This window comes from Macrosteles quadrilineatus, unplaced genomic scaffold, assembly GCF_028750875.1.
Source record: "Macrosteles quadrilineatus isolate MER2022 unplaced genomic scaffold, UCM_ALF_1.0 Scaffold_2__2_contigs__length_208266976, whole genome shotgun sequence".
Classification (NCBI taxonomy): Eukaryota; Metazoa; Arthropoda; class Insecta; order Hemiptera; family Cicadellidae; genus Macrosteles; species Macrosteles quadrilineatus.
Window position 1 is genome coordinate 29,846,557 of NW_026542595.1, and position 26,772 is coordinate 29,873,328.

At 36.6% G+C, this 26,772-nt stretch overlaps 1 protein-coding gene across 2 annotated transcripts in view; it reads right to left on the bottom strand.

Annotated features, from left to right (window-relative positions):
- Positions 1 to 1,133: 1,133 nt before the first annotated feature.
- Positions 1,134 to 26,772, bottom strand: part of LOC128986222 (MICOS complex subunit Mic60-like) — a 49,038-nt gene continuing 23,399 nt past the window's right edge. For both annotated transcript variants that reach the window (XM_054406453.1, XM_054406452.1), the window contains exons 7-16: positions 26,393 to 26,528; positions 25,634 to 25,835; positions 22,641 to 22,787; positions 21,651 to 21,794; positions 19,792 to 19,899; positions 19,081 to 19,201; positions 5,897 to 6,052; positions 5,189 to 5,292; positions 2,818 to 3,002; positions 1,134 to 1,395 (exon numbers count right to left, since the gene is read on the bottom strand). In XM_054406453.1, the coding sequence (XP_054262428.1) occupies positions 1,230 to 1,395; positions 2,818 to 3,002; positions 5,189 to 5,292; positions 5,897 to 6,052; positions 19,081 to 19,201; positions 19,792 to 19,899; positions 21,651 to 21,794; positions 22,641 to 22,787; positions 25,634 to 25,835; positions 26,393 to 26,528 (1,469 nt within the window). In that variant the 3' untranslated portion in view covers positions 1,134 to 1,229. The remainder of the gene's footprint in view (positions 1,396 to 2,817; positions 3,003 to 5,188; positions 5,293 to 5,896; positions 6,053 to 19,080; positions 19,202 to 19,791; positions 19,900 to 21,650; positions 21,795 to 22,640; positions 22,788 to 25,633; positions 25,836 to 26,392; positions 26,529 to 26,772) is intronic.

Sequence of the window (26,772 nt, forward strand, 5' to 3'; positions counted from 1 at the left end):
ATGTCTAATTTGCCTGGGCTATAAAAGTTAGTCTTGAAATGCTTGGGAAACAGTTAATAAACAAAAATCAAGAAACTCATACATGACTGAACTTTAAAGACCAAGTAAGACAAGCACTTGATTCAGACATAGGACAAGAAGACTGATTGCAGTACCTTCAGCCGAATTCTAAAACAGTACTAATATATACTGATCAGGTTCAGGTACTTTCAGTGTAACCCTTTGCTGGTAGAACAATTGTCAGAAAACAGTCCAAACATATGTAGTTTCACTCTTCAGTAGACTACAGTACCTCCTACATGGTCACTAGTCTCAAATCTTTCTTATTAGAAAAGACTGCTCACTTCCTGTCAGTCCAGTCAAGTTAAACCGATGTGCTGAAAAAAATGTCTGGTAAAGAGATGTCACTTCTGCCGAGTGTAGTTAATCCAATATCTGGATAAGAGGTTTCTGGATAAAAGGGAGTCTTCTGTATCCATAATGTTTAACAGGTGTTACAAAATATAATTAGTTAATTCAATTAATGATAAATGGGAACTGATTACATCCGGATACAGTCCAGACTTAAAGCTGCTACTCAGAAAATGATTGACCACGGTGTTATTCAGAAAAACTCCCAGTAATGTTTAGGGTCTCACTATAAAATATGATCCCAACTTAACAAAAAACCCAGAAAAATCTCTCACTTGATGAAAATTAAGTGTTACACCAACATCATTTAACCTCTCTGTTAGGTCAAATATTTCTTGGTATCAAATCCTCCCAACTCAAACCGCATTAGGTCACAGTATGTTTTATTGTTTAAAAAATGTTAAGTCAATGAAATTCAAAGATGTGGAGCCCTCTAGTGTTTTACGAGTTCATTCCTTGTATAGTGTTTACAACTACGACGTCAGTATCATCTCTACAGGCTGCTGCAGGAAGATGTGACTTTTCTAGAGGAAGTTTACTTGCTAGGGAAAGACATTTTTGCCTGGAGTGCTGCTCGGCAGGTATGTCATACTTCAGACAAAAGAGTTGTAATGAAAGATTTACAGTTTTGCTGAACAGTTTTAGTAACCAGTTTTAGTACAGTTTTAGCATAAAAATGTAATAATATGAGTTATAGTGCATTTCCACAAAAAATGCAAGTAAAAGTTTCAAGACTTAATATTTATTTTTTAAATGTTATAAAACAATTGAATAAATTAAACTTCAAATTTAACAATGTGAACACAGATGCAGTGTGATTAGAGCTGTGTGGTGGCGTGAGCTAGAAGCAACTCGGCAGCTTGTCTAGTCTCTAGATACATGAGAGCATCCCTGACCCAGTCTGAGGCTACCAGACCTGCAGGTCCTTGTAGCAGGTTCAGGTAGCGGATGGCTTGGTCAAACTCTCCTCTGTCTACATAGTATCTGTACATACAAGACTCGGTCAATAACCAATTGTGTTATTCCAGGATTTAAAATTATGGCTTTATTTACAAACAAAACCAATGACAACAAAAATGTCACTAACATAAATTTTATCAGAGTATAAATGAAAACATTGTGTAGAATGGATAAAGTAGACTGTGAAAAATCATGTGATACGAGGTTGGCTATTTATATTTTTGGCTTTAGCAACACTGACTGCTTCTGAGCAGCAGCTGATATTTTTAGCGGGATGTTAACATTGTTGAACATGACCTCAAACACACAGGTTGTCATTTGGGTGTCATTAGTTTTGTTTGCATTTGTTATTATTAAATAAATATCCCCACTGCAGCAAACCCGCATACTAAGCGAATTTCAATGTGCCTGAATGGATTTCCACTTAGATCCATTTAAACATTAGTTTTAACGGAAGGTTGGCAGTACTGACTGCATTTCAAGCACACGGCCGTTTAGTTAGCTCCTACGTTTTTACCAGTTATTCTAATAAATAAAAAAATCTAGTATTTGAGTAAAGTGTAGTAGTTATTCTAGTAAAGTGTTTAACTTTATATCAGAGAGATTTCTTGGAGATCTTTAACATATAATTATATAGAAGATGCAGCCAGGAATGTGATAGGACAGCAACAAATTAATTGTGATAACGTCGTGCTTGCCGAGGATGATCGTCTACGTGAAGTTTTAATGGCGGTTCATAGGTTCATGGGTTTGTTATCAGTAGTCCCAATCGAACAGGGGTCAGTTAAGTTGAGGCACTAGACATTGATAGTTTATTTCGCATAGTAGTGGATATCGGATTTGTATGAGTGGACATAAAATCACGGAGTTCTTCTTGCCATTATTACATTGTGTACATTATTACAACAAATTCCTAATCAGTTAGATATATTGAAGGATACTGTTCTAAAGGTCAGAAAGTCAAAGTGATTTTGAAGTAAGCAGTAAAGGTAAACTGATTTTAGAAATGTGCGAAAATTATGGGTTTGTTATAATTAATGGTAGGACAAAAAATGACAGTCAACGGGAGTATACTTTTTTGATTAGTGCAAAAGGGACATCTGTTATAGATTACGCTTTGGTCTCATTAGATTGTCTGGATGTGATAAGGGATTTTAGTGTACCTACTAAAACAAATAGGTTCTGATCACATGCCGGTAACATTGCATCTTAAAATTAATTTCACTGTAAATGTAAATAATGCTGGCACTGTGCTTCTATTATTACCAAGGCTTAAATGGACTGATAACGATGAGATAAATTATAAAAATAAGTTAAGTTCTGTGGTTAATAATTTAAATATTGTAGGCGATTGTCAAGAAGATGTTAACAATTGATTCAATTGTATTAAGGTATTAAGGTATTAAGGTACAGTAAGCATAGCAGTAAAACACACAATTTACATACTTAGCTCTAGAAAGGATGTCATAGTTGTTAAGTTCTTGAGGATCAATAGCAGGTTCATTATCAAGCTCAGCCTGAGGAATGTCAATGTTCAGATAGAGAGCACTCTGAAATCTGGCTAGTAGCACCTGAATCAGTGTCACTTCTCCTGGAGGCACACCTGCCCATGCCCTTGCACTTTTCGTCACCTTTAACACAGAAACATTGACAGAAACATGTGACACAATAAGAAACCTTCACTGTAAAGCTCAGCCTGAGGAAAGTCAATGTTCAGATAGAGAGCCCTGTGAATCTGGCTAGTAGCACCTGAATCAGTGTCACTTCTCCTGAAGGCACACCTGCACACACCCTTGCACTTTTCATCACCTTTAACACAAAAAATAAACATGTGACACAATAAGAAACCTTCACTGTCAAGCTCAGCCTGAGGAAAGTCAATGTTCAGATAGAGAGCACTGTGAATCTGGCTAGTAGCACCTGAATCAGTGTCACTTCTCCTGAAGGCACACCTGCACACACCCTTGCACTTTTCATCACCTTTAACACAAAAAATAAACATGTGACACAATAAGAAACCTTCACTGTCAAGCTCAGCCTGAGGAAAGTCAATGTTCAGATAGAGAGCCCTGTAAATCTGGCTAGTAGCACCTGAATCAGTGTCACTTCTCCTGAAGGCACATCTGCCCACCCCCTTGCACTTTTCATCACCTTTAACACAAAAAATAAACATGTGACACAATAAGAAACCTTCACTGTCAAGCTCAGCCTGAGGAAAGTCAATGTTCAGATAGAGAGCCCTGTAAATCTGGCTAGTAGCACCTGAATCAGTGTCACTTCTCCTGAAGGCACATCTGCCCACCCCCTTGCACTTTTCATCACCTTTAACACAGAAACATTGACAGAAACATGTGACACAATAAGAAACCTTCACTGTCAAGCTCAGCCTGAGGAAAGTCAATGTTCAGATAGAGAGCACTGTGAATTTAAGATTTTTTGACACTTAAAAATCACAATAAACTCAAATTATTGTACAAACATAATTTACATGTATGTTACCTAAGTGAAAAACATAACTGAGAGAGACTTATAAAGTGCTTATAGAAACATTAATTTATGATACATGTGCAAATTTTTAAATTGTTTTTTACAAGCATAAGAGTTCATGCTAGGCTTTTACGTTGGCTAGTAGCACCTGAATTAGTGTCACTTCTCCTGGAGGCACACCTGCCCACGCCCTTGCACTTTTCATCACCTTTAACACAGAAACATTGACAGAAACATGTGACACAATAAGAAACCTTCACTGTAAAGCTCAGTCTGAGGAAAGTCAATGTTCAAATTAATAGAGAGCCCTGTGAATCTGGCTAGTAGCACCTGAATTAGTGTCACTTCTCCTGGAGGCACACATGCCCACGCCCTTGCACTTTTCATCACCTTTAACACAGAAACATTGACAGAAACATTTGACACAATAAGAAACCTTCACTGTAGAGCTCAGTCTGAGGAAAATCAATGAGAGAGCCCTGTGAATCTGGCTAGTAGCACCTGAAGCAGTGTCACTTCTCCTGAAGGCACACCTGCCCACGCCCTTGCCCACTTCATCAATTTCAACACAGAAAAAAACATTTGACACAACAAGAAACCTTCACTGTCAAGCTCAGCCTTAGTAATGTCAATGTTCAGGTACAAAACACTCTGAAATAGTGATACCTGAAGCAGTGATACTTCTTCTGATACTACTTTTACACCTCATCACCTTCAACAGAGAAAGAACATGATATCAACAAGATAGCCTACCTTGGTTTAGTACCTTCATTGTCCAGCTACGCCTGAGGAATGTCAACATTTTAATAGAACACACTGATGTCTTGCCAGCAGCACCTAAAGCAGTGATACTTCTCATAAAGGCACAACAGTCCACGATCTTGAAAATGTATCCCCTTCAACACGGAACATTACATTAACAAGATACCTTCATTACCCAGCTATGCCTGAGGAATGTCAACATTCAGATAGATCACCCTGAAATCCAGCAGCACCTAAAGCAGTAATACTTCTTATAAAGGCACACTAGTCCATGCTCTTGCACACTTAATCACCTTCAACCCAGAACATTTATTAACAAGATTACCTTCATTGTCAAGCTTAGCCTAAGGAATGTCAGCGTTCAGATACAGCACCTTAAAGTTTGGCTAGTAGCATCTGAAGCAGTGTCACTTTTCTGATGGTTCTCTGATGGCATATGCTGGGAATACACTAGCTAATGCTCTGGCAAGCTTCTTCAATTTACAAGATCCAAGTTGATCACGTGTCACATGTTAATTACGTTCTTTGTATCTTTGATATATTTGGAACTACAATCACAATACTTTACCTTAAAAAACCTTTCTCTGAGTAGTGCTTCGGATGGCACTCCTCGCTCGATTGCATCAGGGGGGATGGAGCTCAACACACTCTCTACCAGCTCGTCACCGTCCACTAGAATATAAATAAATTGGCAAACACACTTGGTCTGGATAAAAATCGTACACAGGGAGAAGTGCTGTTGTTTTTTTAACTAGGCTTATGTAAGATAGTAAGAGCTAAAACTTTTGGATACTGAAGTAGACATCCCATCAATATGGACCAGCTGTCACCATTTGTTTATTGAAAAAGGGCGCAGTTGTGTGAACGAGTCACAAAATGCGCTAGTGTCTAATACTCTATTTTATACCTTTTTTTTTTGTAGCTGACCAGGTTGATGAGTCATGACAGTTGCTATAGCTCACCGTAAGTCATTCCAAAAGTTTGACTTAGTAAAACAGTTTTTGTATTCAACAGAATTTAGTAATTTAGATCAGCGCAATCTGTCGGGGGCTCACATCAACTACAACGATTATCATGAAGTATCTGGCTACAAATTTAACATAGGGATTGAATGTCAAAAACGTTATTGTTTTAAGCCTCAAAGACTTTGACAGGACTTTGAATTTTGAAATAAAAAGTGAAAAACATATACTCTTTTATCATGAATTTGAACACATTTGAATAAGAGTGTACTCAACAATAAAGCTTTATGATGGTAATGTTGCGGATGGCTTACATTTGGCCTTGTTGAGGTTGGTGATTTCATTCTTGAGAGGTTTTGGCTCCTGTCCTTGAGCTGCAGCTCCAATAGGCTTCACAGCTGACATTAGCCTCTGGGCTGCGCTCCAGAACTGCTGCTTATCCTGCTGGCTCTTGTCTTTCTCACCTCTCTCTATTGTAGTAACAAAACATTCAAAATCAGGAACATTCAAAATACACCAGAGTCCCACTAATCAAAATTCGGACCTTGTTTGGATTAACAAATATTTGGATTTTCCAGGTATGAGTAAAATTGCATTAAGAAATTGTAAATATGTGGTTTCCCTGGACACTAAATTAAAATACCTAGCTCAATAAAATAAAAGGGCAAACTGAATTATTAAACTCAACACTTTTAATTGAACCAACTAAAGAAGACATAGATTAAAAACTATTATTGTTTTTAACAACACATTTAACAATTTAACCATCTGGTATTCATCATTGAAGTATAACATTAAAAACAGACATGTGGCAAATATTAAATTGCACTCAACACCCCTCCTCAATTTAATAATTTTACATTTGACACAATTAACAAACAAACAATCCTAACATCTTTCTCAAATTGCCAAACCGAGGTGCAGGCAGACTTTTTGTAAAAATGTCTGCAATCTGATTTTCCGAACATATATATTCTGCAGACATGATTCTCCGCTGGTGAAGTTCCCGCACAAAATTGTATTTAACATTCACATGTCTCAATCGGCGATGCTCCCACTTCTGTAGAAGTCGTATGCAAGATTGATTATCTTCCAGGATGCGGATTGGTAACTTAAGCAAAATTTGAAAATCTTCTATCAGATACTTCATCCAGAGTAATTCGGCTGCTGCTGTTGCCAAAGCTACATATTCCGCCTCTGTAGATGATAACGCAACACTAGATTGCTTCTTTGTTGCCCAACTTACAGTACTTCCAAACACTTGTATGAGATAACCTGAGGTCGATCTTGAATCTCCACTTTTATTCCAGTTTGCATCAGCGTAAGCCAGAATAATGTCATCTTGTTTGCTCTTTCGATAACATAATTTTAAGTCGATTGTTCCTTTTATATATCTTAGGACTCTCTTCAAACATTTCCAGAGTTCTTCTGTTGGGTCACTTTGATGCCTGCTTAGGAAATTTACTATAGCACTCAAATCTGGCCTTGTACCTAGCATTGCATACATTAAGCATCCGATTACTTCTCTGCACGGCTTATCAGTCCTTTTTCCGCCTTTGATTTCTAGTTTTACTTCCATTGGCGTTTTGACTGGGCAACAATCTTGCATGTTAAATCGTTTAAGAAGACTCTTTAGGTAGGCAGTCTGACTTAAGTACATTTCCCCCTCACTCCTGGAGATTTCGATTCCCAAAAATGTTTTTGGTTCTCCCAATTCCTTGATTTTAAACTTCTCATTCAACTTTACTTTAATTTCCTTGATTTTCTCCCTATTATTTCCTGCCATGAGAATATCATCAACATAGAGCACAAGATACACGACAATATCATTTTGTATCATAACGTAAAGACATTTGTCGGATTCTGATTGGGTGAAACCAACTGAAATGAGAAATGAATGAATAGCTTGATTCCATGCTAATGGTGCCTGTTTCAAGCCATATAGCGCCTTTTGCAATTTGCAAACGGAGCCGGGTGTTCCTTCAACTCCTTCAGGAATGGACATATATATTTCCTCCTTCAGTTCACCATGAAGAAAAGCATTGTTGACGTCTAATTGTTCAAGAATTAATCCACGTTCGTTTGCTACAGCCAGCAACACCCTAACTGTTGCAAGACGAACCACTGGAGCATATGTTTCTTCATAGTCAAAACCCTTTCTCTGTGAACATCCTTTGATAACAAGTCTTGCCTTGTATCGTTCAATATTTCCGTTTATGTCTTTCTTCAATTTGAAAACCCATTTACTGGAGATAGCTTTCCTTCCAGGTGGTAGTTCAGTGTAAGTCCAAGTTTTGTTTTCCTTTATAGAGTTAAGTTCTTCCTTAACAGCTTGATACCAATGATCCTTATCATCACGTGCTGCAATATCCTTGTAACTTTGCGGTACATCATCGACAAAAGATTCAGCATTCAGAGCAAGAACTGCATAATCCTGTAAGTGTCTTGGCACATTCCTCTTTCTGGTAGAGTGTCTTATTGTTTCTTCTTCACTTACATGATCTTCAATTTCTTCTTCCTCTTCTTCAAGATCTGGTATAGAAATTCTTTGATTTTCATCAGACAATGATCTGGGTTCTTCTTTGTTCTTGTCTTCCTTTTTACTCGATCTGGATTCATGTACATGATCGGGAATCCAGTCTTCAATTGGTGTGCTCTCAAAGTTAAATTTTTCCTCATAAAACACAACATTTCTTCCAGTGATTATTTTTCCTTCTTCAGGACACCACAGTCGATAACCATTAGGACAATATCCAGTAAAGTAACACTTCAAGCACTTGCTGTCAAATTTACTCGATATTAATTCCTTAGGTAACAGCAAATATGCTGCACAGCCAAAAACTCTTAACTTACTAAGATTAGGCTTCTCATTGTACCATAAAGCAGCAGGGATTTTTCCTCCTAAAGCTGATGTCGGACTTCGGTTGATTAGATATACGGCAGTTCGAACAGCTTCTGACCAAAATGTCTTACCTAATTCACAATTAAGTATTAAACAACGAGCCCTTTCAACAATAGTCCTGTTCATTCGTTCTGAGACACCGTTCTGTTGAGGAGTATATCTGATTGTGAACTCAAACTGAATTCCTTGCTCCTCAAAAAACTGCTTCAACTCATTTGACTTGTATTCACGACCATTGTCACAACGAAATCTGCTAATCTTTAGATTGAAATGAGATGTAGCCAAAGCATGATACATCTTGACGTATCGTGTGACTTCCGCCTTCGATTCTAGAGCATAGGCCACCGTGAAATGAGTAAAGTCGTCAATAAAAGTGATGATATATTTCTTACCGTCAAATGAAACTGGTGAGATTGGACCACACAAATCACTGTGAATCAACTCAAGAGGTCTGGTGGCACGTCTCCTGTTCTGATTGTAAGGAAATTGTGATTGTTTCCCTTCAACACACTTTGAACACTTTTCTAAGGGTAATGTTGAAGTATTCAACTCCATCCCATCTACCTGCGACCTGAGACTTTTAATACAACCATAGCTCAAATGACCAAGCCTGTCATGCCACAGTTTCATTTCTGTTTCAGTTGAAGAAGCTGACAAAGCTTTTTGTTGCAAAAAATTTAACATATATAACTGAGAATTGTTTCTTTTTGCAACCGCAACAGTTTGATTATCTTTCTTAATCAAGCCACATGAATTTTGAAAGATAACACAAAAACCATTCATTTCCAATTTTCTTACTGAAAGTAAATTGTAACTAATTCCAGGTACAGACAAAACATCTTTGATTGTTATTTTAATTTCCTTCCCTTCAACAACACTAGTGACATACAATTCCCCTTTACATTTTGCTTCAAGATAAGTTCCAGACTTGGCTACTTTGATTTTAATAGGCTGTTCTAATTTCTTAAAGTTAGAGAGACATACCTCATTACTGTTAACCAGATGTTCTGTTGCTCCAGAGTCTAATATCCAATTTATGGTATCTGCTGAACAGTCTTCACTTGATGCTCCAAAACAAAATGCGGCATCTTCCTTTTTGGTGTCGACCACGTTCGCAGAATTATTTTTCTTTGATGGGTTCTATGGTAATTTGACTCTGCAGTTAGCTCGTTTGTGTCCAAGCTTTCCGCATCTGTGACAAGTGAAATTGAACGAGTTGCCAGAAGTTCCTTGATTTCCTGGAAAATTTTTCTTTTTCCCTGGTTGAGACTGGAAGGCAGTAGGAGGTGATGTACAATCAAATTCAATTTTTCCAACGCCCCTCCTCTTTGTCTCCTCTTCCAGCAGTCTGACCTTCACAAAGCTTAGAGATAAGTCCTTCATTGATAGAGTCTCTATGGCCGTGACAACGACGTCATATTCTTTGGGCATGGTCAGTAGTAGATGACAAACAATGTCAGATTCCTCGACAGTTGCTCCTGTAGAACGTAACTCTCTTATGACTTTGTCAAATTTCAGAAAGTGACGATTTAAAACATCATTCTTCGCATCAAACTTCATTGTTAGTAACTGCTTCCTTAGTAGAAGTTGGCTAGCTATTCCTTTCCTTTCAAATGTGTTGCAGAGAGATTGCCATAGTTCAAAAGCAGTTGCCTTGTCTTTTGCATATTCCAAATGGCTGTCGGCAATACGCTGTATAATCTGCGACTTGCACTTTCGATCTTGTTTCGCTAATTCCAACAACCTTGCTTCCTTCCTCTCTCGTTGTTCATCTGTGTCTTTATCCAGAAATTCAACTTTGGTAACATAAGATTCCTTTACAAAAGATAATAATTCTAATTCCTCCAGCAGAGTTTCAATTCTAAATTTCCAATTGCTGAAATTGGTTCCATCCAACAATGGTATTCGATACTTTTCATGTTCAGTTGCCATATTAATTCAATTTCATTAGCCAGGTAAAAAAATATTAACAAATTCCGTATTTAAACAGCCCTGGGCCCATAACCTGTAAATATGTGGTTTCCCTGGACACTAAATTAAAATACCTAGCTCAATAAAATAAAAGGGCAAACTGAATTATTAAACTCAACACTTTTAATTGAACCAACTAAAGAAGACATAGATTAAAAACTATTATTGTTTTTAACAACACATTTAACAATTTAACCATCTGGTATTCATCATTGAAGTATAACATTAAAAACAGACATGTGGCAAATATTAAATTGCACTCAACAGAAATAAAACGCCAATCTCGTACATTTTCCCAACTCAGTCAGCATCCAGGTGTGACAACGGGAACATCCTTGCTGCTCGTTTTTTCGCATGATTTTTCGTATGATACATACCTGTTCTGTTGTAATATTTGTGCAGTATTTAAATGTTTAAACTGGTTTGAACCAGCTGTGTGGAAATGTGAAATCAAAATTCAACTGACATTTCTGCTTGTTTGCAGTTACACTTTGTGGGTTTGTTCTTTGTTACCATGGAGACCAATCAATATTTTTACTTTTAAAACTCCCACCTCAGAACTTGGAAAGCCCGCAGGGCAAAGTCTTAGGTCAACATAGAAGAAGGAATGGTTCTATATGTATCCTTGGAGCTGTAGCTTTATTTTTGTTCAATTTGAGCCCAGTCGGTTCAGTAGTTTTTAAGTTTAACTCATACAAACACACAGACAGGCCCCACATCTTCTTTATATATAATATAGTATAGATTAGCTAAAACTGTGAAAGCATGCCATAACTATGCTGTACAGTAGTAAAGGAAGCATGACGAGCTGTCCATTTAGTACTAAAAAATATACAAATATAACTATGCCATGGACTTTCTACAGAAGTTTAAGATCTTCCTTTTGTTACTCTGCAGCTGTCTCCATAACTTTTTCAAATACAGTGAACAGTCATTTTTGCACACACAAACTTATATATTTAGCTTGTATATTTAGCGAGGTAGCACTGCACAGTTGAATCCCTCTTATCCGGACTCCTCGGGACCAAGGACAGTCCGGATAACAGATTTTCCGGTTAAATTGACTTCCCAAAAACTCGTTAAAACGAACCGTTTAAATGCATACTGTATACAGTATTTGACTTAAATTTAGGAGAGCATTGTATTTAGACACGTGATCACTGGTATCAAATCTTTCCCCCGAGAACAGTCGTTTCAGTACCGCCCACTTCTTGCCGATCTATTCCGGTTAAACCGATGTGCTGATAAAAATTTTCTGGTTAAAAGGTGTCCAGATAAGAGGGAGTCTACTGTACTTTATTTTCAGAAACAACAAGTACCTAGCATAAACACCTTCATTTTATTCTTTTCAATCAAATACACCCAAAAATCACAAAGTTTCAGTCTAGAAATGTCCAGATTCGGGTAGCTAGTGTCCCTTCCAGGAGTCCCGCATCAACGTTACAGGACGGGCCCACACCGCACTGGTGTGAAAGAGGGCTTACACTTTGCATGGATGCAATTAATATAAGTCAATCAGTTAATTCTGAGCTTTACTGGAGAAAATACTGGATCAGTGCTTTTGTGACCGATTGCCCTACACCAAGGACCTAGATCGGTTATTTTATGGCCGTTCTAGGGTTCAAGCATTTAGCTAAGATTTTTGTGTTCATAAGATTGGGAAAACTTTGTAAAAATAGGCATGATTCCGTAAATTTAATGATGATTTAAGGGTTAAATAAGCAATCACATGTGACAAGAACAAGGGTAGAAATGAGACGGATACATGTAAAATGATATAGCAAGCTTAAATTCACTAAAAATAAAATGAACAACCCAAAAAATCCATCAGAAACAATGTTAAGCAAAAACTTCATCGAATTTAAGACTATTAAACTAATAAAACACTTAGCACCATGCAGAATTGCAAGAAACTGAAGGCATGCTACTCAAAATATCTTAATCAAGTACAAAATGTTTACTCAAATTAGTAGTATCAAAACCAACTTTAAATCTGTGGTTTCAAGTAACTCACAACACAAATACACAAAATAATGCAATGTGCAAATTCAACAAACTATGGACTTACAGATAAAATCGATATGAGCTTTAGACCTTTGAGAAACGCATGTAACAAACAAAACAATGTTGTCACTATAGCACTGTGCGGATTGATATCTAAAAGTAACATTTTATTATTATTAAATATATTAAATAGTGTAATTATTAAATACAGTTATTAACAAGAACTGTAGAAGACTCAATTTAATCATTTCATAATGTAAACATAGAACTAAACAAAAACATTGAATTAAAAAAACGTAAAAACAATTAATTCAGAACATCTGTGAATCCTAATAACATAATTATGTAACAGTGGCCACCCTTTCAAGTTTTGTGTGCAGCCTCTGGTCAACCTCTGGCCGTCTCCAAGTTTGACCATCATCCATTCTAACGCAGTAATGAAGATTACTATCTTTAATCTTAACTGTTCTTAATTTCTGACTTGTACGCGGTCCCCAGGATTGATTCTTCGCATTAAGCCTTTTTGACTGGTACGTTCGTGTTTTCCCAGAGGCTTTAGTAGACTTAGATAAGTGCGGATCTTCCTATTAAACATGAGAAAGTAAAAACAGGTTCCCGTTGAATTAGGTGCTAGCTGGATCTGCATTAGAAATCTATGTATTTTTTCATTGGGGGCCCAGGTTCATTTTCTAAACATTTAAGTGATTTTTTTACAGTTTGAACAAAACGTTCAGCCTGCTCATTAGATGAAGGGTGATATGGCACAGTTGTTTTATATGTGATTCCAGACTGTCCAAGGAAACTAGTAAATTCCAATTAAGTTCTAATTAAATTCTAATCGTCCATTGTCTGACACAAGAACATATGGTAATCCAAAAGTAGAAAACATTTTTCGCAACTCCTTGACTGTCCAAGTAGCTGTATTTCGTAGGTAACACTTCTACCCATTTGCTAAACGTGCCAATGACTAACAGGAAGTAAAGTCCATTTGTAGGGCCAGCAAAATCAGGGCCGGACTTAGGACTTCAGGGGCCCCGGGCAAATTTTCCAATGGGCCCTAGGATTTCAGTTTGGGGGGGTCCTCCTCCGGGAAAATTTTCTAAATTTTGGCTTCAAATAGAGCAATTTAAGGCCAAATCTATATAATTAATACGCTACATGAAACTTTGTCGGTTGAACTCCTCCGCCATTTCTTAACCGATTTTATCCATTGACGTCTCATTGGAAAGAGCGTGTCGTGTAGATTTGCAAACTGGCCTTACATTTTTGAAAAAGTCCCTTGGGCTTTGCCCCAGTGGGTTTGAAAGTTCCCATGTTATCCTTATGGAGAACATAATTGTTTACATTTTGATCAGCTGTATAATTTAATTGCCGTTATTTATTTTTCAATTCAATGAAACGCATTAAGTACATTTATTTACTATTCGAGTTTGTGTAAACATAACCCCAAGACGGATCGTGTTAGTATGGTTGTATCCAAATTTGGTGTATTTATCGTTGTTTTGTGTCGCTATGACGGATCGTGTTAGCATGATTCTAACTTAAATTTGTGCATTTATTGTTGTTTTGTGTACCTATAATTTGTTTATTGGTTGTTTTTTTTTAAAATGCCTCAAACGCGACGAAAACGAAACATAGACAGGAGGCGTAATCGTGATAACGACCGCAGCAGAACAGTGGCGCGTAATAGGCTTAACTCATCACAGTCAGCACCTGACCCTGGACAATCTCAACTAAGAACTATTAGGTTACAAATGCGCCCTAACACTACCCCAAAACGACTTTTCGTTCTCAATTGGCCCTCTATCAATGACCTGTGTGTCCTGTACAGCGAGGCATTTAGAGAAGGAGAAAACCGGCCGGAATGCTTAAGGTTTATCAATAACGAAGATAAACATGGTCTGAGTTACACACCGGTAATCTTTGAGTTGACTCTTTTAAACTTATTTTAAATATGACTGTTATTCGTTTTGAAATAACTCCTAGAATACTTTGCAATTGCTCGAATTCGAGCAACATGTACACTAGTAAGCAATAAGTTCTATATCAAAAATTGTTCTTAAAATATAACTATTTTTATATACAGCATCTTTTAATTTTATACACAAAAAATAAAAATGTTTGAAACCTAATCTCTTGCATTCACTATTTAAACGAACTCTGACCAAATGTTTCAATTGCTTTGTAGTACCAGTGACGGCATACAGTATTTGGTATGGTAGCATGGTAGGCTACCATAATATATTTGGATTAGAAGTATTGATATATTTTTGTTTATTACGTATTTAAATTATCGATTATTGCCGTCAATTTGTATGATTTTACAATATTACTACAATATAGGTGTGATTATTTTATTTTCATAATGGTTTTGGTACATAAGGCATTCTCGTTTTTATAATATGTTTAAGTCCTAGCATGAAAAGTACCATTGAGGACTTTCAAGTTTGAGTTTTTTATTGACGAGCAAAATCTTGCAATGTCTAATAAACACTCACAAGCTAACTATTTATATGAGTAACTGAAAGATGTTTAAATGGATCCAATATCGATTAATACAACACAAACATAGCATTGAATACAACATTACTCACTTCAGCTTTGTTTTTGTACTGTTAGTTTGCAGAATTACAATAAAATAACACAAAAGTAAGACAATTTCAACCAACTTGACGTGACCACTAGTCTCAAAGGACAAACTATGGGAGTAAAGTGATTTAAATTGTTTTGGATAGGTGATAAGGCATTTTATGAGTGTGTATGCGCGTGCGTGAGACAGACAGGACTAGACAGGATCCCTTATCAGCTCATTATCATTTATTGTTGCAGCTGCTTCTGCTTATCGCTTGTTTACGATTTCAGTCGACAATGCTCGCCAACTCCCAATAAATGTAATTTTTTGTTAACATCAGACGACTCTAGTTGTTTTAAAGTGTCTATATAGATTTAAAAAATCTTACTGGCGCTGTATGATTTTGACTCCAAAGACTAAATTGGAGATCAGAATTTCGACACATAACTTAATTAATTACTAATTTACAAAACCTTTAAATTGAACGGATAATATACTTCTACCCCTTAAAATCCTGATTGGTATATACTTAGAGGTAAAAGAAAAGAATAACATTTAATAAAACATAAACGGAGCAATGTTTTTATTTCTAAAAGTATTTGAGCTCCAGTGAATCTCCTTTTAACACAACACAATTTTACAAGTTACGTTCTACGTTGGGACAAGAGTTTTTATATTTATTGTATTTTTGCCCCAAGCGCGGGGCCCCCTTAAACTCATTCGCCGCGGCCGTACGTTCGGGCGAGCGGCTTCATTGAAACTGAAACTTGTCCGTCACAGCCTAGCACATATGCTCGTGTAAACCAGGCCTAAGCGTGGGGCCCAGTGTAACTCTGAGGAAAAGTCCCTTAGGGTCAAGAATTTCGTTCCTAGTAATGCCTTAAAATGCACCCAACAATAACCTTAAATATAGGATAATGAAAATAAAAATAAAGCTGTTACAAAAGAAGGCCATTTGGTAAGTGTCTGATCAATTTTCGAAGTTATTAATAAAAACTACTGTGCCCGGGGGCCCCGGGCGCTCGCCCCCTCCGCCCATAGGTAAGTCCGGCCCTGAGAAAAATCAATGTGAATCCTTTCCCAAGGTCTAGTAGCTGGTATCCAAGGATGGTTCACTTCTTTTTGTGGTGTGTTTTGTTTTTCTCGACATGCTCTGCATGATGCAATCATCTCCTCGATGTCTTTGTCTTGTCATTTCCAATAACCAAAACTTCTGGCTAATGCCTTTAGTTTTCAATACACCCATGTGTCCAAAGTGTAATTCTTTCATAATGATTTTAGTCAGAGATTTTAGAATCATTACCCCCCATCCCTTGAGGGTAACAAACTTCATGAAGACTCAGCTCACCATCGTGAAATCTGCCCATATTGTGAAGCATGTACTATCTTATTCATTTCCGTGTCATGGGAAGTTTCTTTTGCTACCAGCTTATGATCCAAACTCATTTTAATGATCTGACTTGTTAGGAAAACATCAATCTGGTTAATGCAGGTACTGTTTTGGGTCTCAGTCGGAAATCTAGAGAGAAAGTCTTCGTTTCCATGATCATTTGATCTTCTGAACTCAATATTGTAATCGAAACCTGATAAATAATGAGAATAATTAAACAATCGAGTTGCAGACGTGGATGGAAGACTTTTTCTGGGTTGAAGATTGTGACTAGTGGTTTTGAGAACCACATCTGTAACATTTTCCTTTAAGGCTCTCAAAAAGAGGTGAAGGTGTTTTCTGCTTCGATATCTTCGATTTAGTTTATACATTTTTGTATTTATCCTCAATCTGATGTACTGTATTAGATCTATTTGTTTTAGTTTCATAGTATTCAGATAGATCACTTTCATGATTTGCAATTTGCTGTCGCTACTTTGACAAAATCTTGAAACCATCCAAATGAGTTATCCTGAAGTAATTTGGCTCTAATATCTTTATTAACTAACCCCCTTATGAAATGCATTCGCAAAAGTGTATTAGCGATTGATTGCTGGCAAAACTAAAAGTTTAACTCACAATTAGATGTAAATTTTTGCAATTCCACATAATAAATCTTAACTGTCTCATTTGGTCCCTGTACTCTAGACATGAATTTATGCTGTAAAGCCCAAGTACTTGGCTGTGGATCAACATAATCTGTCAACATTCTCACCAATTCTGTATATGATTTATCCAAAGGTACTTAAGGAGCACATAAATCATAAACCTTCTGATGTAAGCTAGGAGTTAAAGAATGAAGTAATGTGTATAACCTACCTTATCTGTAGGATGCATTCCCTGTCCATGCAAGTGAATGAAGACTTCTAGACTCTTATAAAATTCTTGAATGTCTTGTGGAAAGGGAGCGACCATAGGGGTCTTCTGTGACTTTTCCAAGGCCTTTGATTGTGTTAACCACAGTATACAAAAGCTTGATGTGTACAAATTTTCTTAGCAATCAATTACATTAAGCGCCTTACCCCTGACGTGCCACCGAATGTAAGGGTTTGCAAGATATCTGTTTTCACCTACTACATTGAAGGTAGAATCAAAGTTAAGGTCTCATATTAAAGAGGATGAAATTTTCTATAGTTTGTGGTTTCATTATTTCAATTATTTTTAATACACACCTTATAAACCAGAGTTGTAGGACAAGAAAAAATGTCTTTTTTTAAATAGTCCTAACTTATTAAAAAAACTTTATTTGAAAAACGAAAAATTATAGATTGGTCTTTGTACTACTATAAGCCGTTAGAGTGCGTAGGTATCCATTATTGGTTAATTCAAAAACAGGAATCTTGGAAACCTCTGCAAGCGCTTCTCGCGGCGATGTTCAATGGTCCAACTTAGCTACTGAAGCCCGAGCTGAGATTTCCAAGCTGAGGTAGAGCGCACCCTTAAATCATACCTAGAATAGCGGTTTCAAAGAAATGATATTAGGCTATGAAAAATTTGTTAATATCAAATCTTAGGACCTTTGCTCTTTTTACTATATATAAATGATTTACCAAGGAATGTAAAAAAAATTATTCTATATGCAGATGATACAACAGCAATTATTAAAGCTAAGTCCTATTTTGAATTGGAGCATAAAATTAATCAAACTTTCTATGAACTGGCAAGCTGGTTTGAAGCTAATGGGCTAAAACTTAAATAAAACTCAACTATTTAATGTTCGTAACGCACAGTCAAAAGAAGGTTATAGTTCAGAAATCATCTTCCAGTGTAAAAAAACAAGCGCGCACGCTTAATGATTAACTGTGTTTCTTAACACAATACTGTTAGGAATAAAGGTTTTAATAATGTATGGACTGTAATTATTGTTGTTAGAAAACCATGAATGTACGATACTATCCATTTTCATAGTAATGTCAATGTGTTAAATTTAAAATATTGGTTTAAATACAATTCTGAGAAGAGAGTAGAAAAAATAATGGTAGCCACGTACCGTACCGATTTTGTACCGAGAACCGAGGTACAAAATGTTGTACCGTACTGAACCGTACCGACCTTAAATTTTCTGTACCCCAGACCCCTAGTTTCCTTTCCCGGTAATATCACTTCCACTGGAACTCTTTAACACAACCCTCTTGTTTTTCCATTTCTTGTTATATTTTTCATCCCTACATTTATCTGCACTAGACTGGCTTCCTTCACTGAATCTTCTTCCTTCCTGCATCTCTTCCACGTTTATTCACCAGACATTTTTCAAACTGAAGAGGTAAGACACGGATAACAGTGCATGTGGAGCTAGGACAAGGTGACAGCGCGCTGAATGTGTAGGCCGTAGGCACTGGACTGGGGGATCTAAGGTTTGCCTCACTTCTGGTGACTACAGTGTCTTGGCTGGCTGCCAGTACAGTAACCGGTGACGCCACCGGTGATGTCGTCTGCTGACCAAGTGTAATAGGGCTCTAACGGTACAGATTCCCTTAATATTTTTATACAGTTTAGTAGGTTAAACATTGTTGAGAATTGTTGTTTTGAAAATTAGTTGTAGGCTCAAAAACTTTCTTGACTAAACTAAGAGAACCAATGCCATTATTAGTTATCTAATTGATTATGCAATGCTACATACTTGCAATTGCCTCATTAGCTCCTTGCATTCGCCCCACCATCTTGGCCACCTCCATCTTGTGTTCTGCTCTTGCCTGAGCTAGACGCTCCTCCAGCTGTTGTTGTATTTTGCGTTCGACCTCCTTTAAAGTCAGAAAATGTTAAGAGTAGAATAAGCTTACTTTAGAAATTAAGATCCCATGTTCTTATACATATGCAATTAAAGGTCACAAAACAACACTGAAGACGTCCTCACATAGGATTTTTTCTAAGAGTAGACTAAAGTAAAGATTTCACTTAATATAAGTTAAAATCCAAAACTGGAGTAATCTTTACTGCTGTCGATTGTGGCCACTGATACACAGGCTGAAACATACACATAAAAAAGGAGTTGTTTTTTAACTGCTGCCAAAATGGCTGCTATAATGGCTGCTGAAGTATGTTTACACCCTAGAGTGAAAAAGAATCAGCTGAAGTCATGGGCATCAGGTGCGATTTTAGAATTTCTCTACTGATTTTGTGGAAAAAATTGTCTCGATTGATAAAACTAATGTTTCATCGTTATCAACATGTTTTTATAAATTCACCAAAATAACATTTGTTTTAAAGATTTTCTGGTAGGTAGGTAGAACAGCAGGCTTGCTTTACTGATAAAAATTGTTGAAAAACACTAATAAATCAAATATTTCTTCAAACACTATCAGAGTTGTTCTGTTACTTGTAGAGTAAATACCTTTTCTTTAATGCTGAGAGCCTCAGCTGTGAGATCTGCATACACTTCCTTGGTCTGCTTCATCAAAGTCTTGGCTGCATGGTCACACTTGGCCTGGTGTGCCAGTACCTACAAATAAAATTAGGAATGTTCCTTAGTTTTTTGGTAACAAGTGAAATAAATAATAGGTACTATTGTTTTTGTTGCATAAGACTTCCTCGGCCAGTACGTTTCAGCCAATCGCTGTTAATGGGAAGACAAATTCAACGTTATTTCACTCGCTCGATCCAACTGTTCAGACTAGATTACAAAAATAAAATGGTATTATTAGTAATCTTTTAGCAAAATACTATTAATTCGTGATGCTCGCTGTTAGTAGGAAGCATGATCAAGGGGACAGTTATTTCATTTCCTCGTTCAAACAAACAGTTAACACAATGTATCAAAAATAATAGGGTATTCTCAGTATGCTCAGTATTCTCTGGTGACCCATCAGTGGTAATATAATTTATCCTATTATGACAGATAACTTTCACCTCTACTAACTGAACTAGTCTCATCATCAGAAATATAAGCATAACTACCGGTTGAAACACACACAGATTAAACTACAAACTAGTGCACCTGTTGCTCGAAATTGAGCCATTGTCAGGTACCTCCCAGTATTATACAAGAGTTATTTTCAAACTAATAACATTCATAATTGTTGATGAGCTTAAAAGACTCAACTAAAAGCTTATATTATGGAAATACTCATTGCTGTTAGAAACAGTTTGATATAGATATAACAAACACGTCTTGTAAATATTTCATAATTTTTCAGAAGCTGGCCTTTTTTTAAATGTTTTCCGACTGGCTCATAGCTGTTACCAGTAAACATTTCTTGTATTTATTTGATCTGAAATTAGGCAAGTTTACTTTACCACTGTGATAACACGATGTGTACATTCTTCATGTATTTGTTTCCCTTCTTAAGTAAGTTGAATAACAGAACTGGCAAGTATAGTTGGTGGCAGCCAATACCAAGACTGGATTAGCGTGACGTTGCAATATCACCCATTCACTACTTTTCGACACTAATTAAAACAAACTAAACAATTATTTCAAATCAGCTGGTATTATTAGATTTGGCAACACCGCACTGTCCTCATTGGCTCTTTCGAAGTCACGTGGTAAATAGGCTCCTCCCTCAACTGCAGACTCTTGTGGACCATACTGTAGATTCCTTACTGTTAGACCAGGCCTATCTATTTTTACACATAAGACATCTTATTAATTGTCTCCTCGTCCTGTTTTCAATATTTATTCTTTGAACTAAAGGCATTTTTTGTTCTTCCAACGAAACTGATTAACTGTTTACATTGGTCTATAACCTCCTGAATAAGTATCACAAACATCAATATTTACTCCCAAAAAAAGCTTTCTTTGAGTTTCTTTTTATAAACAGCTATTTTTTTACTTGTTCTATGTAATTATTATGAGGAAAAACCTTTGAGAGCCTCTGGCGCCCTTAAAGGTGAGAATTTTAAAATTCTAAAACCTTATTGCAAAACATTAAATTGAGAATAATTTGTTGACATCTTAAACGTTTAAATTGGTCCACAAATAAGTGAGGAGTAGTGTTCACAAAAAAGGCTTCACGTATTACAGATATAGATAGATTTGTTATAAGACAAATGTGTATCCATACTTTATCAAAGAGACGATCAGCTACATTCTCTTTGAGACTTAACATTATTCTCTTGGCTGGTGTTAGAAGTTTGCCAAACAATCATCGTTAACTTAATATAGATAGCTAATTATTAACCTAGCTAACATTAACCAATTCATTTTACTATGAAACTATGAATAAATCAAAATGCATAAATTAAAATACCCACATTTTTCTGCAATTCTGCTCCATATTTTGCCTTCTCAAATCTTAGCATATGGGTGGCGAGATCATCTGCAATTTTTTGTATAGCTTCAGGATTATTGTTTTTGTAGTCCTCAATCAGGGAATTGAAATTTTCTTTACTCTCTGGCTAAAAATCAGAGAATATACTTAACGTGGATAATATGACCTGAGATTCAGTTTTATACATATGTTAAAATAATATTACCAGATAGAGATAAAAATTTATATTGTTGATTATTTGAGTATAAATCACACTAATATTATAAACTAGGTGAAACCCGCCGAAATCGATGGTAACTTTCAAGGCTTTACCTAACTGCGATAAATAAAGTGAAATCATACAAATTTTGAGCATTTATCATTGTTTAGTGGGTAATAAATAGGCTTAGAAATCTATTTTAGATCTATGTTATAGATTCTATAAAAAATATTTTAACTTATAAAATAAGATTATAGATTAGTTACAAGTTTACTATGAACATGAAGCCTATGAACATAAAGCCATAAACAGTTTTATGGCAGTAGGCAATGGACAGCGCAAATTGATTATTCACAAAAATACTGCCTGAGTTAGAGATAAAATTTAACAGTCATCATAAAACTATTATTTTTATTGCATTTTTTAGCAGTAACTGATTGGTTGACATTGACTATTGAATGTTAAGTCAAATATGGTTTCTTAATCTAACAAAGATACTATACTGTTGCATTTGATTTTTCTTTTATAATTCTTAAGATGTTCAATATGCTACCAGCTCAATTTTATACATGCAGCATAATATAAAGTGAGAAACAATTAATTCTCAGGACCAAATATGTAATACAAACTATTTAACTTGTTGAGCAAATTAAATTTACAAATAAAACATTTACTCAGCCAGGAGTATAACAGCAGCAGTGTATGCATGCAAGCCACTTGCCATACATAAAACATTTTTTTAATTAGAATAATTATAATCAATTGTATATCTACCTCTTCATTAGTGCAAATCAAACTCTGTTTACCCCAAAAAGCCATCATACTTATGACATATTCAATAAAAGAGTCGAATTGATCAGCAGGTACATTCAGTTTTTCATCATTCAACCAAATATTCGGAAAAAGTATTTCAAGTTCTTCCTGAAAGCAAAATGACATTTAATTGATAATTTTATATTAAAGATATAGATGAATAAACCTAAGAATATGATTTAACAACAATAACAAATTATTAACTCAATAATTAATTAATTGTAAACATGTGATTTAGATTGTAATGACATGTTTTAGTAAAAACAATTTAAATGTGGGTTTTTTAATTTTTATTTTGAAAACTGAGTGGTAATTTGTTCAAGAACATGCTGACGACATTGCGATTCTGGTAGTGGGTGTATTCAAAAAAACAGTCTCCGATCCCATTAATACGGCTTTGAGGTCAGTTGGCCAGTGAAGCACAGGGGTAGGCCTTTCAATTAAACCCTTGAAAGCGGCGGTGATCCCCTTCACCAGGATGTGGGATCTTAACGGCATCGGACCTTTGAGACGGCAAGGCTCAGTGTTTGCACTGCAGCATCATGTTAAGTACCTGGAGTGCTACTAGACCGAAAGCTGCAATGCCCACAACTCCAAAAGGTCATTGACCGAGGTAAGTGGTCACTCATGGCATGCAGGCGAATGGTGGGAGGGACCTGGGGGCTCAAGACCTTGTGCTCTGGCTGTTCGTCTCTGTGGTAAAGCCTGCCATGACACACGGATCACTTGTGTGGTGGCCCAAAAGGGACTCGGTGTTGATGGTGAGAGATTTGGCTGACGTCCAAAGACTCACCTGTTTCATCATCACTGGCCTGATGAGAAGCTGTCCGGAAGCTTCACTGGACTGCCTTCTCAACCTCACTCCAATTGACCTGCATGTCAAGGTCACTGCGAGGAAGACTACCTACAGACTCCAGTGTGAAAACCTTTGGTTGAACGTAGTAGGATCCCGAGGTCACTCTCGGATCACTCAGACGATAAGAGGGGAAATACTGGACATGCCCTCGGACCATAATGCCGATTCCATTCTTCTTTGCCAGGCCATTCACAATCCTTCTTCTATCCAGGGATGAGTGGAGTTCGGGAGGGAATCTTTTTTCACAGAGCGACCTTGAATGGTACTCATGGTTCTAAGATAAGAAGTGTGACAAGGTCTAGAATTCACAGAGTGAAGAATGGGGTGGACTTATGTCTTCCCACGGGAACACATCCCACTGTGTTCCAGGCTGAGATAACTGCGAACATTGGAGTGGGCCAGGGAGAATCTGGGGCAGGGCCTCGGGGACATGAAAATTTCCATTTTCACAGACAGCCAGGCTGCGCTCAAGGTGCTCGACTCCTGCGGGTTCAAAACTAAGGTGGTCTGGGTCTGCCGCAGTATGTGCCCTGGTCAGGTTGACGGTAATAATCTGTTGGGTTCCTGAAGGGAACGAGGTGGCTGAAAAGTTGGCAAACAAGGTGTCAGCCTCAGACTTTGTAGGATCACAGTCTTTCAGCGGAACTCCACAGGAAAAGATGGGTTAGGCCTCAAAACCATAGGGTAAGCAAGGTTTTCCTCTTCTCCCTTTTCCAGATTTTTTACTCCAAATCTCTTAGATTAGACAGGAGGCAACTAAGACAGATCACAAGAATGGCCATGGACCATGGCTTCCTGAAACTGCACCTAAATTGATTGAGAGTCTATAATTTTTTTAATTTATTAATTTATTTATTTTTTGTCCTAGGACGCTAGGCACGAGCCTGGGATTGTTTTTCACATTACTTCAGGCTAGACCTAGGGGTTACAACATTATTACTTAAATGAAATCCATTGGTGATTTGGCAGGATTTGAGCCCGGGACCTCAGGGACCGAAGCCTGCGCTCTAACCACTAGACCAGTTTGCTCCCCGAGAATCTATAATGGAGATACTGCATGTAGGAAATGTGGGCAGTACGAGGATACTGCAGATCATTTACTCCGATATAAGCTAGGGTGCTTGAGCTCCTCAGATGAGATTCAATGTTAACTTCAATTTCAGCTTGTGCAGTAAATAAAAAAAAGATTAAATGCCAAAGCAAATTCAGATTCAAAAATGTGTTAACCAACCTTTTTGTAACTAAATTTTAAACATTTTCTGGGGCAGGCAGGACCCCTTGGTCATCCCTCATTTTAAAGGTTATTTTTAACCCCCTCCTCCCACATTATGATGGACACCCATGCTAGAGAAGTATTAAACTCCAACTATCCGAATCAATTGGGACCGAACCACATTCGGATGTTAAAAAATTAGGATAATTGGATTTTTACCAAATTCAGGGTATTTAAAAAAAAAATAGGCTGAGTCATGCTCAATCTTTTATTATTGCGATCGCAGCAGGCAGCTTTGAAAATTTCGCCATCAGAACATTTACGCTTTCAACCACGATTGCAGAGTACAAGTATGGCTTTACGTGACGGCACAAGACCGCAGAAAATGTTCAAGATTTTGCCTTGATCATGGAAAATGATGGCAATGTTTCCGTGACCGCGGGAGACAAAGATGATGTCTACACAACCGTGGGATATATTAATTATTTTGCCGCAGTTGTGGAAAACGATGACAATGTTTCCCTGACCGCGGGAGACGATGATGATTTCAACACAACCGGGAGAGAGGTTTTAGATTATGCAGCGATCAAGTCTTCTGCTTTCTTTAAAATGATTCTTATTACTGGGGTTTAAAGTTTATTTTTTTTATAATTTCTGCAAGCAATTCGGATTAGTTGGAGTTTGGATAGTTGGAGTTCTACTGTATAACATATTTAAGGTAAAAGTATGAAAAAAAAGTAAACACAAAAAAAAGTAATGTAAAGTAAAGTGTTTATATTGCAATAAACATATTATCTTGAACTACAATCTTCTATTTAGGATTTTCCTGTTGTAAAAAAATGTAAAAAGCTTGTTTTCAAATAAATAAAAAAAAGATATATTTACCGAGAAATGGAGCCTTGCTCTTTTGACTTTATCCCATGAACGTCTCGCTAGCACTGTGTTTTCTTTTGTCTTTTCCAACTTTGCGATTGCATCCTTAACATCCTTTGAAACTGTATTTACATTATTTTGCGCCTTTGCTTTAATGTCATCAGATATGTATGTATCATCTTTTAACCTTGCTGTCAATTGTTTTTCAAGTGCTCTGTAATATATTAATTACAACAAATAACAACAAAAAGCTCTTAGCAGCAAACCTATTGAATCAAAATACCATAGTGGTTTAATTTTATTTTTAGAATGTATTAATTTGATTTGACAGGAACTATTCAAAGAAAAGAAAATACAAAGAAAATTTTCATTAATATCCCTAATTTTCTAAATAACACTGAGGAAAAATCATTTTAAAATAAAACAATTAGGTTGGTTTAATATTTTAACATAATTTTCTGCTAGGACTCAATTTTCATCTAGACAGTGACTCTGCTCTATCACAAATCACTATTAAGGCTGTTAATGTATTTGAGGTTCTTTAACATGAGCATGCATCATAAAAATGCAATATATCAATCTAGGAAGTTTTACAGGTTTAAAATAAATGTTGTAAATGGTACAACATTCCACCAAACTAACCAATATTGGCTAAGTAGCTGATTTAAACTTTTAAGCCAGTAGGGACTTACTAAACATGAAATATACATATAACCGAGGGTTAATAAAACCTCCAACCTAATAATATGTGGTTCATATGATAAGTCTTACTTGAAATTAAGGAGTTGAGATCGAGATTTCTCCATTCCCTTCACCGCATCGGACTGTAGCCTCCTAATTTTGTCCCATGTTGTAGTGCTGCTCGAACTAATTATTTGATCCAAGTATTCAACCATCTTTGAATAATCTGTAAATATATTAATGATCACTCATAACAAAATTATATTTTTTAAAGGAACATCTCCCACGGCCGTTATACATTATCATCCCCTCCCGCAGTCATGGAAATGCCATCGTCTTGCACGATCATGGAAAAATCATGAACATCTCTCGCGTTTGTTTAGACGTTTACGTCACCTTTCGCGGTAACAAAAACGTCATTGTTCTCCCGCGGCTGTTTATATATTATCACCGCCTCCCAAGATTACGGA